At 31.2% G+C, this 13,120-nt stretch overlaps 2 protein-coding genes and 1 pseudogene across 3 annotated transcripts; all 3 read right to left on the reverse strand.

Annotated features, from left to right (window-relative positions):
* Positions 1-916: 916 nt before the first annotated feature.
* On the reverse strand, positions 917-1,987 carry LOC135126441 (charged multivesicular body protein 4b-like; annotated as a pseudogene).
* A 4,528-nt stretch (positions 1,988-6,515) lies between these two features.
* On the reverse strand, positions 6,516-8,642 carry LOC135126442 (charged multivesicular body protein 4b-like). Its single transcript, XM_064052489.1, has 4 exons — positions 8,628-8,642; positions 7,047-7,258; positions 6,772-6,998; positions 6,516-6,726 (listed from the first exon to the last, which is right to left on the reverse strand). Exons 1-4 carry the CDS (start codon positions 8,640-8,642, stop codon positions 6,683-6,685), a joined length of 498 nt encoding a protein of 165 aa, XP_063908559.1. The 3' UTR covers positions 6,516-6,682.
* A 3,412-nt stretch (positions 8,643-12,054) lies between these two features.
* LOC135126131 (charged multivesicular body protein 4b-like) lies at positions 12,055-13,077 on the reverse strand. Of its 2 annotated transcripts, none has more exons than XM_064051956.1 (4): positions 12,807-13,077; positions 12,586-12,763; positions 12,311-12,537; positions 12,055-12,262 (listed from the first exon to the last, which is right to left on the reverse strand). In XM_064051956.1, exons 1-4 carry the CDS (start codon positions 12,982-12,984, stop codon positions 12,222-12,224), a joined length of 624 nt encoding a protein of 207 aa, XP_063908026.1. In that variant the 5' UTR covers positions 12,985-13,077; the 3' UTR covers positions 12,055-12,221. The 2 variants fall into 2 exon arrangements, with proteins under 2 accessions (XP_063908026.1, XP_063908025.1); XM_064051955.1 differs by having other exon boundaries at positions 12,055-12,265.
* Positions 13,078-13,120: the final 43 nt, after the last annotated feature.

Raw genomic sequence — 13,120 nt, forward strand, 5'->3', positions numbered from 1 at the left:
CGATTTCTTAATTTTCAATTATTCAAACTGAATTTTAAATTTTTTGGTTTTTCAATTTTTTGATTTTTAAAGTATTTGTTTTTTCAATCGACAAAAGAAGACGACAGCAATTTTGACAGTTTTTTCTTTTTTTAAAATTACAAATTTTTCAATTTTTGGTTTCTTTGATTTTACGATCTTGCATTTTTTGATTTATCAATCAACTTCTTTATTTTTAATTTTTTCGATTTTTAAATTTAACAACAATTATGCAATATTTCGATCATTCAGTTTTTCGAATTCTGATTTTGTGATTGATTCTTCGAATTTTTAATGTTGCGATTTTCAATTTTTCGAGTGGTCAGTTTTAGTAAAAAAACGGCCCAAAAAGGCTACAAAAGAATGAAAAAAAGGCGAAAAAAACAAGTAAAGAAAAGAGAAACCAAAAAATGCGACACAACTATATAAAATAAACCAAAAAACATAAAAAAGTGACAAAAATCACAAAAGGGTGATTCAAAAAAGACAAAAAGCGACAAAAAGCCGGGAAAGAAATAAATCAACAAAAAAAGGTAAAAATGCCATAAAAAAAGGGTTTGTTGCAGTACGGTCTCCTCTTTTTTCACCCGATTTAAAGGAAAAAAACATGGAATAAGACCTGACCTGACTTGACAGTTTTATTAAAACGTTGAAATGTTTTCAAATTTTTAAGCAAATAATTTCAAGGAGTGGGTTTGGCAGTTCTGAGTGCCTTTAGCTGTTGCTTTGGAAAAGGAGAAAAAGAGAGCAAACTATTTGAGAATATTTTATTCCAATAAAAAACACAACAATGACAAAAATTAATAAAAATAAGTAGTACAAAAAAAGGATAGAGAAATCAAAGATAAATAAACAAATTTTAGGAGATGCTCTGTAATCGCTTAATAAGTGCTAGTATCTTATCAAAATTTCCGTTTATTCTGTCTTATAATCTTTGAGATTAAGTGTAAAATTATGTTAACGTTTTTTATATTGACACACATGCTTGTAAATATTTTTGAGGACGTCATAATTTTTTGGAATGAATGAACACAAATTTTGGTTAACGTTTACAAGATAACCTCAAAGTGCACCCAAAAACCGTCAACAGACGTCAAAATGAGAAAAGAAATAACAAAAAATAAGTAAATAGGAGCAGTAAAAACTGCTGTTGCAGGAAAATGAAAGAATTACATTCCTGCATTACAAAAAGCACTGTCATCACATCTGGCCCCGATTGATTAACGCATTCTCACGCCGTTCTTTATTGTTGTAATAAAATACGAAAACAACTTCAATTTCGCAAATTATTGCTGCCTCCTCAACACCATACCTAACACCTTTCGCTCCACTCTTTTATCACCTTTAAAACAAACACTCAATTTCACTTCATTTATTGCTTATAAAAAATATTCTATCGGAAAATATCGGACGTCGTTCACAGGCACAGACGGCAAATCCTCCTCGACCGAAAACTCCTCCAACCCCTCGGTTAGCTCCTCCAGCTCCCTCTCCAACTCGTCCTCGTCCAAATCCCCATCGTTGAACCCCACCAGCTGACCAATCGTCCGCTATCTCATCACTAACCTCCCTCTGCTCCGCCAAATCCTCCAAAATCTGGTCAACCTTATCCACGTCTCTGCAACCACTTCGTCACACACGAAAAACTAGCGACACTAGCGCTTACATGTCTTTATGGACGGCCTTGAGCGCTTTGGACGCCCTCTGCATCGAGTCCAGCGCCAGAGTGTTCGTGTTGGCGTTCTCCAAGACGTCCCTCTGCGTCTCCAGCGTGGTTAGGGCCTCGTCCACCTGCTGCAGCTGCTTCTCGTAGCGCTTCTTCCTCTGGAGGGCTTGTAAGGCAACTGAAATCCCGATTAGGTCGGAAATGCGGCCCTTCCTACCCACCTTTTTTGTTCGTGGAGGCGTTCTTCTTCGCCGTGGCCACTTCCCGTCTGATTTTCTCCTCCAAATAGGACTGGCGTTTGAGTCAAAAAAAAAATACGTCCAAAAAATCGCAAAACACAGTAAATTAAGTCGATAAATTTAAGGTGACGAAAAAAGCAATAAGAAACAAAAAAATACTACAAAAATAAAAAAATTGACAAAAAAATACCAGAGAAAAGGAGATGAAAAGAACGACAAAAAGGGTGCACAAAGAAAACCCCACAAAAAAAAGAAAAATAAACGAAAAAACGCTATAAAACAAGAGACTAAAAAATCAAAATGAGAGAAATCAACTATCCAGAGGGCAACAAGAAACAAAAAAGTTACAACAAAATGACAGTTAATTAAAAGCCACAAAGATGGGACAAAAAAACAAGAAATCAAGGGTACAAAAAAAAACAAAAAAATTCACAAACAGACCAAAAATGCGGGAAAAAAGCGAAAAAAGTCGATTAAAAAATGAGGGCGAAAATATAATATCTAAAGACGAGTAAAAAAGCACTTGCGAAAAAATACAAAAAAATTAACAAAGGCGATCAAAAAATCAACAAAAGAAAATGTAAAAAAGGCGAGAATAAGGCTATAAAAAGGGGGACGAATAAAAGACAACAAAAAAGAGTTAAGAAACAAAAATCGGTATAAGAAGCATGAAAAAAAGTAACAAAAATCAATAAAAAGGAGACGAAGAAGCGACAAAGAACACGAAACATGAGTCAAAAAACCATAAAGAAAAGTTAAAAAAAAAACACAACAAAAAGGACAAAAAATACTACCAAAAAAATCACAAAACGCAATAAAAAACGTCGATAAATAAAACATGACGAAAAAAGCGATAAGAAACAAAAACAACTGACAAAAAATTGGGAATCAAAAAGAAAACAAAAATGTCACAAAGGAAAGCGAAAATAAAAAGCGATAAAAGATTCAATAAGAAAAGGGAGGGAAATTACGAAAAAAGGGAGTAAAAAAATAAAAAAGTGACAAAAAAGACACCACAAAAAAGGGGATGAAAACAACTACAAAAGGGTGCACAAAGAAGAGCCTACAAAAAAAAAGAAAAATAACCGAAAAAAGCTATACAAGAGACGAAAATTAAAAACGAGAGAAATAAACTATCCAAAGGGCAACAAAATACAAAAAAGTTACAAAAAAATGGCAGTCAATAAAAAGCCACAAAAATGTGACAAAAAATCAACAAATCAAGGCGACAAAAATGCGGAAAAAAGCGAAAAAAGGTAATTATAAACGAAAAGCTATAAGAACATATGAGAAAAAAACACAAAAAGGGATAAAGAGACGGAAAAACTATTTAAAAATGCAAGAAAAAACATAAAACGTGACAAAAGAAAGAAGAAAAGGTGATTCAAAAACAAAAAAAAAACGACAAAATGGAGACCAAACAGCCAAAAAGCGTGACAAAAAACAAAGAATCGACAGAAAAAGAAACGAACAAAAAATCAATAAAAAAAGGTAAAAAGGCGATAGCAATTTTGTCAGTTTATTTTTCATTTTTTCGATTTTTAAATTTAACAACTTTGCAATATTTTGAATTTCCAATTTTACCAAGCAATTTTTCTTTTTTAATTTTTTCGATATTTCAGTTATTCGATTTCTGATTATGGGATTCTTGGTTTTTCGATTTTTAATTCAATTTTTCCTGTGGTCAGTTCGAAATTTTTCAATTTTCGATTTTAAACGGTTGAATTTTTCAATTTTGGGTTTCTTCAATTTCATGTTTTTGCAATTTTTTGGTTTTGTCAATTTTTGGTTTCTCGCTTTTTTCGATTTTTAATTTTTGACTTTTTCGTGTTTTAGATGTTTCGATTTCCCGATCTTCCGATTTTTCGAGTTCTTGGGTTTAAATTTTTTAGTTTTTCAATTTTTCGATTATTATTAAAATATTTGGTTCTCCGATTTTTGGGTTTTTCAATTTATCAATTGTTGGATATTTTAATTTTGAGAATTTTCAATTCATCATTTGAAAATTTTTGATTTTTCGATTTCAGTTTTCAATTTTTCGGTTTTTTTTTGATATTTCGATTTTTCCATTTTTCAAATTTTAGGTTTGTCTATTTTAAATTTGTCAATTTGTCGTGTTTTTAATGTTTTGATTTCTCGATGTCTTGATTTTTCAGTTTTTCGATTTCCTGATTTTCAATTATTCAAACTGAATTTTAAATTGTTAATTTTTAATTTTTTCGATATTTCAGTTTTTCGATTTCTGATTTTGTGATTATTGATTCTTCGAATTTTTAGTGTTGCGATTTTCAGTTCTTCGAGTGCTCAGTTAAATTTTTTTTGTTTTTCAATTTTTCAAATATTAGATTTTTCGATTTTTCAATTTATCAATTTATCAATTGTTAGACATTTCAGTTTTGGGAACTTTCATTTCATCGACTTTTAAAATTTTTGATATTTCAACTTTTGAATTTTGGTTTCTTTAATTTTAGGATTTTGGAATTTCTTGGTTTATCAACTTTTTATTTTCACTTTTTCGATTTTTAAATTTAAGAATTTTCGATATTTCAGGTTTTCGATTTTTGATTTTGTGATCCTTGAGTTTTTGATTTTCAGTTTTTAGATTTTCAATTTTAAGAAATTCAGTTTTTTAATTTTTGATTTCTTCAATTTCATGATTTTGCAATTTTTAAACTTGTCACGTTTTTCGACTTTTAATTTTTCAATTTCTCGTTTTTTTTGATGTTTCGAATTTTCAATTTTTAAATTTTAAATTTTTCGAATTTAAATTTGTCGGTTTTTCGTTCTTTTGATGTTTTGATTTCCCGGTTTTTGCAATTTTTTGGTTTATCAATTTTTGGTTTCTCGCTTTTCGATTTTTAATTTTTGACTTTTTCATGTTTTTAGATGTTTCGATTTCCCGATCTTTTTTGGTTTTTCAATTTTTCGATTATTAACCTATTTGGTTCTCCGATTTTTAGGTTTTTCAATTTATCAATTGTTGGATATTTTAGTTTTAAGAATTTTCAATTCATCATTTGAAAATTTTTAATTTTTCGATTTTTCCATTTTTTAAATTTTAGTTTTTTCGTTTTTAAAATTGTCAATTTGTCGTTTTTTTAATGTTTCGATTTCTCGATTTTTCAGTTTCTCGATTTCTTGATTTTTCAGTTTTTCGATTTCTTGATTTTCAATTATTCAAACTGAATTTTAAATTTTTTGGTTTTTCAATTTTTTGATTTTTAAAGTATTTGTTTTTTCAATCGACAAAAGAAGACGACAGCAATTTTGACAGTTTTTTCTTTTTTTAAAATTACAAATTTTTCAATTTTTGATTTCTTTGATTTTACGATCTTGCATTTTTTGATTTATCAATCAACTTCTTTATTTTTAATTTTTTCGATTTTTAAATTTAACAACAATTATGCAATATTTCGATCATTCAGTTTTCGATTTTTCAATTTTACAACGCTATTTTTCAATTTTTGATTTTTTCGATATTTCAGTTTTTCGAATTCTGATTTTGTGATTGATTCTTCGAATTTTTAATGTTGTGATTTTCAATTTTTCGAGTGGTCAGTTTTAGTAAAAAAACGGCCCAAAAAGGCTACAAAAGAATGAAAAAAAGGCGAAAAAAACAAGTAAAGAGAAACCAAAAAATGCGACACAACTATATAAAATAAACCAAAAAACATAAAAAAGTGACAAAAATCACAAAAGGGTGATTCAAAAAAGACAAAAACCGACAAAAAGCCCGGAAAGAAATAAATCAACAAAAAAAGGTAAAAATGCCATAAAAAAAGGGTTTGTTGCAGTACGGTCTCCTCTTTTTTCACCCGATTTAAAGGAAAAAAACATGGAATAAGACCTGACCTGACTTGACAGTTTTATTAAAACGTTGAAATGTTTTCAAATTTTTAAGCAAATAATTTCAAGGAGTGGGTTTGGCAGTTCTGAGTGCCTTTAGCTGTTGCTTTGGAAAAGGAGAAAAAGAGAGCAAACTATTTGAGAATATTTTATTCCAATAAAAAACACAACAATGACAAAAATTAATAAAAATAAGTAGTACAAAAAAAAGGATAGAGAAATCAAAGATAAATAAACAAATTTTAGGAGATGCTCTGTAATCGCTTAATAAGTGCTGGTATCTTATCAAAATTTCCGTTTATTCTATCTTATAATCTTTAAAATAAAGTGTAAAATTATATTAACGTTTTTTATATTGACACCAGATGCTTGTAAATATTTTAGAGGACGTCATAATTTTTTGGAATGAATGAACACACAAATTTTGGTTAACGTTTACAAGATAACCTCAAAGTGCACCCAAAAATCGTCAACAAACGTCAAAATAAGAAAAGAAATAACAAAAAATAAATAAATAGGAGCAGTAAAAACTGCTGTTGCAGGAAAATGAAATAATTACATTCCTGCATTACAAAAAGCACTGTCATCACATCTGTCCCCGATTACTGATTAACGCATTCTCACGCCGTTCTTTATTGTTGTAATAAAACACGAAAACAACTTCAATTTCGCAAATTATTGCTGCCTCCTCAACACCATACCTAACACCTTTCGCTCCACTCTTTTATCACCTTTAAAACAAACACTCAATTTCACTTCATTTATTGCTTATAAAAAATATTCTAAAAGTGTACGCAGTACAATCACAACGGAGCTTTCTCAACGAGTATAAAGCATAAAGCCGTATGAAAATATAACAAACAATAAAAGCCTCTCATCTAAAAACATCCAAAAATATCCGTGGTCCTTGGTACTAAGACGCCGCCAAAACCTTCCGCTTCTCCTTCTCCTTCCCTTCTGCAAAAACCCAATCAAAAAACGCCACACAACAACCCCACTCACTTTTCTCGCCAATCCGGACGTCGTTCACAGGCACAGACGGCAAATCCTCCTCGACCGAAAACTCCTCCAACCCCTCGGTTAGCTCCTCCAGCTCCCTCTCCAGCTCGTCCTCATCCAAATCCCCATCGTTGAACCCCACCGGCTGACCAATCGCGTCCGCTTTCTCATCACTAACCTCCCTCTGCTCCGCCAAATCCTCCAAAATCTGGTCAACCTTATCCACGTCTCTGGAACCACTTCGTCACACACGAAAAACCAGCGACACTAGCGCTTACATGTCTTTATGGACGGCCTTGAGCGCTTTGGACGCCCTCTGCATCGAGTCCAGCGCCAGAGTGTTCGTGTTGGCGTTCTCCAAGACGTCCCTCTGCGCCTCCAGCGTGGTTAGGGCCCCGTCCACCTGCTGCAGCTGCTTCTCGTAGCGCTTCTTCCTCTGGAGGGCTTGTAAGGCAACTGAAACCCCGATTAGGTCGGAAATGCGGCCCTTCTACCCACCTTTTTTGTTCGTGGAGGCGTTCTTCTTCGCCGTGGCCACTTCCCGTCTGATTTTCTCCTCCAAATAGGACTGGCGTTTGAGTCAAAAAAAATACGTCCAAAAAATCGCAAAACACAGTAAATTAAGTCGATAAATTTAAGGTGACGAAAAAAGCAATAAGAAACAAAAAAATACTACAAAAATAAAAAAATTGACAAAAAAATACCAGAGAAAAGGAGATGAAAAGAACGACAAAAAGGGTGCACAAAGAAAACCCCACAAAAAAAAGAAAAATAAACGAAAAAACGCTATAAAACAAGAGACTAAAAAATCAAAATGAGAGAAATCAACTATCCAGAGGGCAACAAGAAACAAAAAAGTTACAACAAAATGACAGTTAATTAAAAGCCACAAAGATGGGACAAAAAAACAAGAAATCAAGGGTACAAAAAAAAAACAAAAAAATTCACAAACAGACCAAAAATGCGGGAAAAAAGCGAAAAAAGTCGATTAAAAAATGAGAGCGAAAATATAATATCTAAAGACGAGTAAAAAAACACTTGCGAAAAAATACAAAAAAATTAACAAAGGCGATCAAAAAATCAACAAAAGAAAATGTAAAAAAGGCGAGAATAAGGCTATAGAAAGGGGGACGAACAAAAGACAACAAAAAAGAGTTAAGAAACAAAAATCGGAATCAAAAGCATTAAAAAAAGGAACAAAAATCAATAAAAAGGAGACGAAGAAGCGACAAAGAACACGAAACATGAGTCAAAAAACGATAAAGAAAAGTTAAAAAAAAAACACAACAAAAAAGGACAAAAACATCCTACCAAAAATTCACAAAACAATAAAAAAACGTCGATAACTAAAACATGACGAAAAAAGCGATAAGAAACAAAAACAACTGACAAAAAATCGGGACTCAAAAAGAAAACAAAAATGCCACAAAGGAAAAGAAAATAAAAAGCGATAAAAGATTCAATAAGACAAGGGAGAGAAATTACAAAAAACGGGAGTAAAAAAATAAAAAAATCACAAAAAAGACACCACAAAAAAGGGGATGAAAAGAACTACACAAAGGGTGCACAAAGAAAAGCCTAAAAAAAACAAGAGACGAAAATTAAAAACGAGAGAAATAAACTATCCAGAAGGCAACAAAATACAAAAAAATTGCAAAAAAATGGCAGTCAATAAAAAGCCACAAAAATGTGACAAAAAGACAACAAATCAAGGCGACAAAAAAAGCAACAAAAATAGGGAGAAAAGAGAAAAAAGTTAATTAAAAAAGAAAGGCTATAAAAACATATAAAGAATCGACAGAAAAAGAAACGAACAAAAAATCAGTAAAAAAAAGGTAAAAAGGCGATAGCAATTTTACCACTTTATTTTTCATTTTTTCGATTTTTAAATATAACAATTTTGCAATATTTCGAAAATTCAGTTTTTTGATTTTCCAATTTTACCACGCAATTTTTGAATTTTAATTTTTTTGATATTTCAGTTTTTCGATTTCTGAATTTGGGATTCTTGGTTTTTCGATTTTTAATTCAATTTTTTGTGTGGTCAGTTTGAAATTTTTCTATTTTCGATTTTAAACGGTTAAATTTTTCAATTTTTGGTTTCTTCAATTTCATGATTTTGCAATTTTTTGGTTTATCAATTTTTGGTTTCTGGCTTTTTTCAATTTTTAATTTTTTACTTTTTCGTGTTTTAGATGTTTCGATTTCTCGATCTTCCGATTTTTCGAGTTCTTGGGTTTAAATTTTTTGGTTTTTCAATTTTTCGATTATTAGAATATTTGGTTCTCCGATTTTTAGGTTTTTCAATTTATCAATTGTTGGATATTTTAGTTTTGAGAATTTTCAATTCATCATTTGAAAATTTTTTATTTTTCGATTTCAGTTTTCAATTTTTCGTTTTTTTTTTTGTTTCGATTTTTCCGTTTCTTAAATTTTAGTTTTTTCGATTTTAAATTTGTCAATTTTTTTTTTAATGTTTCGATTTCTCGATTTTTCAGTTTTTCGATTTCTGGATGTTTCAGTTTTTCGATTTCTTGATTTTCAATTATTCAAATTGAATTTTAAATGTTTTGATTTTTCAATTTTTTGATTTTTAAAATATTTGTTTTTTCAATCAACAGAAAAAAGGCGAGAGCAATTTTGAGTTTTTTCTTTTTTAAACTCACGAATTTTTCAGTTTTTGGTTTCTTTGATTTTACGATTTTGCATTTTTTGATTTATCAATCAACTTCTTTATTTTTAATTTTTTGGATTTTTAAATTTAACAACAATTATGCAATATTTCGATCATTCAGTTTTCGATTTTTCAATTTTATGCTATTTTTCAATTTTTAATTTTTTCGATATTTCAGTTTTTCGATTTCTGATTTTGTGAATTATTCACTCACTATTATAGTGATTCTTCGAATTTTTAATGTTGCGATTTTCAATTCTTCGAGTGCTCACTAAAAATTTTTTTCTTTTTCAATTTTTCAAATATTTGATTTTTCGAGTTTTCAATTAATCAATTTATCAATTGTTAGACATTTCAGTTTTGGGAATTTTCATTTCATCGATTTTTTAAAATTTTTGATTTTTCAACTTTTAAATTTTGGTTTCTTTAATTTTAGGATTTTGGAATTTCTTGGTTTATCAACTTTTTATTTTCACTTTTTCGATTTTTAAATTTAACAATTTTCGATATTTCAGGTTTTCGATTTTTGATTTTGTGATCCTTGATTTCTTGATTTTTAGTTTTTAGATTTTCAATTTTTCAAGTGGTCAGTTTAAAAGTTTTCAATTTTCGATTTTAAGCAATTCAATATTTGAATTTTTGATTTCTTCAATTTCATGATTTTGCAATTTTTAAACTTGTCATGTTTTTCGATTTTTAATTTTTCAATTTTTCGTTTTTTTTGATGTTTCGAATTTTCAATTTTTAAATCTTAAATTTTTCGAATTTAAATTTGTCGGTTTTTCGTTTTTTTGATGTTTTGATTTCCCGATTATTGCAATTTTTTGGTTTATTAATTTTTGGTTTCTCACTTTTCGATTTTTAATTTTTAACTTTTTTGTGATTTAGATGTTTCGATTTCCCGATCTTCCGATTTTTCGAGTTCTTGGGTTAATTCATCATTTGAAAATTTTTGGTTTTTCGATTTCAGTTTTCAATTTTTCGTTTTTTTTTATGTTTCGATTTTTCCATTTTTTAAATTTTGGTTTTTTCGATTTTAAATTTGTCAATTTGTCGTTTTTTTAATGTTTCGATTTCTCGATTTTTCAGTGTTTCGATTTCTTGATGTTTCAGTTTTTCGATTTCTTGATTTTCAATTATTCAAACTGAATTTAAAATTTTTTGGTTTTTCAATTTTTGCCTTTTTAAAATATTTGTTTTTTCAATCGACAAAAAAAGGCGAGAGCAATTTCGAGTTTTTTCTTTTTTAAACTCACGAATTTTTCAGTTTTTGGTTTCTTTGATTTTACGATTTTGCATTTTTTGATTTATCAATCAACTTCTTTATTTTTAATTTTTTCGATTTTTAAATTTAACAACAATTCTGCAATATTTCGATCATTCAGTTGTGGATTTTTCAATTTTACAACGCTGTTTTTCAATTTTTGATTTTTTTGATATTTCAGTTTTTCGATTTCTAATTTTTGGATTTTTAGTTTTTAGATTTTGAATTTTTCGGGTGGTCTGATTTCTGATTTCTCGTATTTTTTGATTTTTAAATATTACAATTTTGCCATTTTTTTTGACACTTCAATTTTTCGCTATTTTAATTTTTCGTTTTATGAGTTTTTCGATTTTTTAATGTTTGAATTTTCAATTTTTCGGTATTACAAGACGGTTTTTCGTTTTTTAATTTTTGTTCGCAGTTGTTTGATTTTTGATTTTTTGATTCTTCGGATTTTTAATGTTCCGATTTTCAATTTTTCGAGTGGTCAGTTTTAGTAAAAAACGGTCCAAAAAGTCTACAAAAGAATGAAAAAAAAGGCGAAAAAAACAAGTAAAGAAAAAAGAGAAACCAAAAAAATGCGACACAACTATATAAAATAAACCAAAAAACATAAAAAAGTGACAAAAATCACAAAAGGGTGATTCAAAAAAGACAAAAACCGACAACAAAAAAAGGTAAAAATGTCATAAAAAAGTTTGTTGCAGCACGGTCTCCTCTTTTTAACAGTTTTATTAAAACGTTGAAATGTTTTCAAATTTTTAAGCAAATAATTTCAAGGCGTGGGTTTGGTAGTTTCTGAGTGCCTTTAGCTATTGCTTTGGAAAAGGAGAAAAAAAGAGCAAACTATTTGAGAATATTTTATTCAAACAAAAAACAACAATGACAAAAATTAATAAAAATAAGTAGTATAAAAAAAGGGTAGAGAAATCAAAGATAAATAAACAAATTTTAGGAGATGTTCTGTAATCGCTTAATAAGTGCTAGTATCTTATCAAAATTTCCGTTTATTCTATCTTATAATCTTTGAAATAAAGTGTAAAATTATATTAACGTTTTTTTATATTGACACCTGATGCTTGTAAATATTTTAGAGGACGTCATAATTTTTTGGAATGAATGAACACACAAATTTTGGTTAACGTTTACAAGATAACCTCAAAGTGCACCCAAAAGTCGTCAACAAACGTCAAAATAAGAAAAGAAATAACAAAAAATAAATAAATAGGAGCAGTAAAAACTGCTATTGCAGGAAAATGAAAGAATTACATTCCTGGATTATAAAAAGCACTGTCATCACATCTGGCCCCCTTTCGCTCCACTCTTTTTTCACCTTTAAAACAAACACTCAATTTCACTTCATTTATTGCTTATAAAAAATATTCTAAAAGTGTACGCAGTACAATCACAACGGAGCTTTCTCAACGAGTATAAAGCATAAAGCCGTATGAAAATATAACAAACAATAAAAGCCTCTCATCTAAAAACATCCAAAAATATCCGTGGTCCTTGGTACTAAGACGCCGCCAAAACCTTCCGCTTCTCCTTCTCCTTCCCTTCTGCAAAAACCCAATCAAAAAACGCCACATAACAACCCCACTCACTTTTCTCGCCAATCCGGACGTCGTTCACAGGCACAGACGGCAAATCCTCCTCGACCGAAAACTCCTCCAACCCCTCGGTTAGCTCCTCCAGCTCCCTCTCCAGCTCGTCCTCATCCAAATCCCCGTCGTTGAACCCCACCGGCTGCCCAATCGCGTCCGCTATCTCATCACTAACCTCCCTCTGCTCCGCCAAATCCTCCAAAATCTGGTCAACCTTATCCACGTCTCTGGAACCACTTCGTCACACACGAAAAACTAGCGACACTAGCGCTTACATGTCTTTGTGGACGGCCTTGAGCGCTTTGGACGCCCTCTGCATCGAGTCCAGCGCCAGAGTGTTGGTGTTGGCGTTCTCCAAGACGTCCCTCTGCGTCTCCAGCGTGGTTAGGGCCCCGTCCACCTGCTGCAGCTGCTTCTCGTAGCGCTTCTTCCTCTGGAGGGCTTGTAAGGCAACTGAAACCCCGATTAGGTCGGAAATGCGGCCCTTTCTACCCACCTTTTTTGTTCGTGGAGGCGTTCTTCTTCGCCGTGGCCACTTCCCGTTTGATTTTCTCCTCCAGGTAGGACTGGCGTTTCAGGAGGATCTCCTCCGTGCCCTTGAGGCGCTGGATGGCGTCGGGCAGCGCCGGGGCTTTTTTGGGCTTCCGCCCCATTACCTTCTGCAGGAAACTCATTTCGTGTGAACACTCATCAGGTACGAGGGTGAATGAAGGACGCTTGGTGTTGTGCGGCGACGCGCCGCCGTAATTGTAACTGTAGTAGGTAGTGTTGTGATAATGCAATGGGTCGACGTTATCGGGTTATCAGCGG

This window comes from Zophobas morio, unplaced genomic scaffold, assembly GCF_036711695.1.
Source record: "Zophobas morio isolate AGI-343-1 ecotype UQ-CSIRO unplaced genomic scaffold, CSIRO_AGI_Zmor_V1 ptg000010l, whole genome shotgun sequence".
Lineage (NCBI taxonomy): Eukaryota > Metazoa > Arthropoda > Insecta > Coleoptera > Tenebrionidae > Zophobas > Zophobas morio.

Bases quoted from the DNA above. Each gene is read 5' to 3' on its own strand.
- LOC135126442 (XM_064052489.1), bottom strand. The intron at 6,999-7,046 runs GTAAGCGCTAGT...AAGTGGTTCCAG, and splicing joins AAGGCCGTCCATAAAGACAT to AGACGTGGATAAGGTTGACC. The intron at 6,727-6,771 runs GTGAGTGGGGTT...GGGTTTTTGCAG, and splicing joins CGTCCGGATTGGCGAGAAAA to AAGGGAAGGAGAAGGAGAAG.
- LOC135126131 (XM_064051955.1), bottom strand. From the start codon at position 12,984: ATGAGTTTCCTGCAGAAGGTAATGGGGCGGAAGCCCAAAAAAGCCCCG. The intron at 12,764-12,806 runs GTGGGTAGAAAG...TCGGGGTTTCAG, and splicing joins CGCCTCCACGAACAAAAAAG to TTGCCTTACAAGCCCTCCAG. The intron at 12,266-12,310 runs GTGAGTGGGGTT...GGGTTTTTGCAG, and splicing joins CGTCCGGATTGGCGAGAAAA to AAGGGAAGGAGAAGGAGAAG.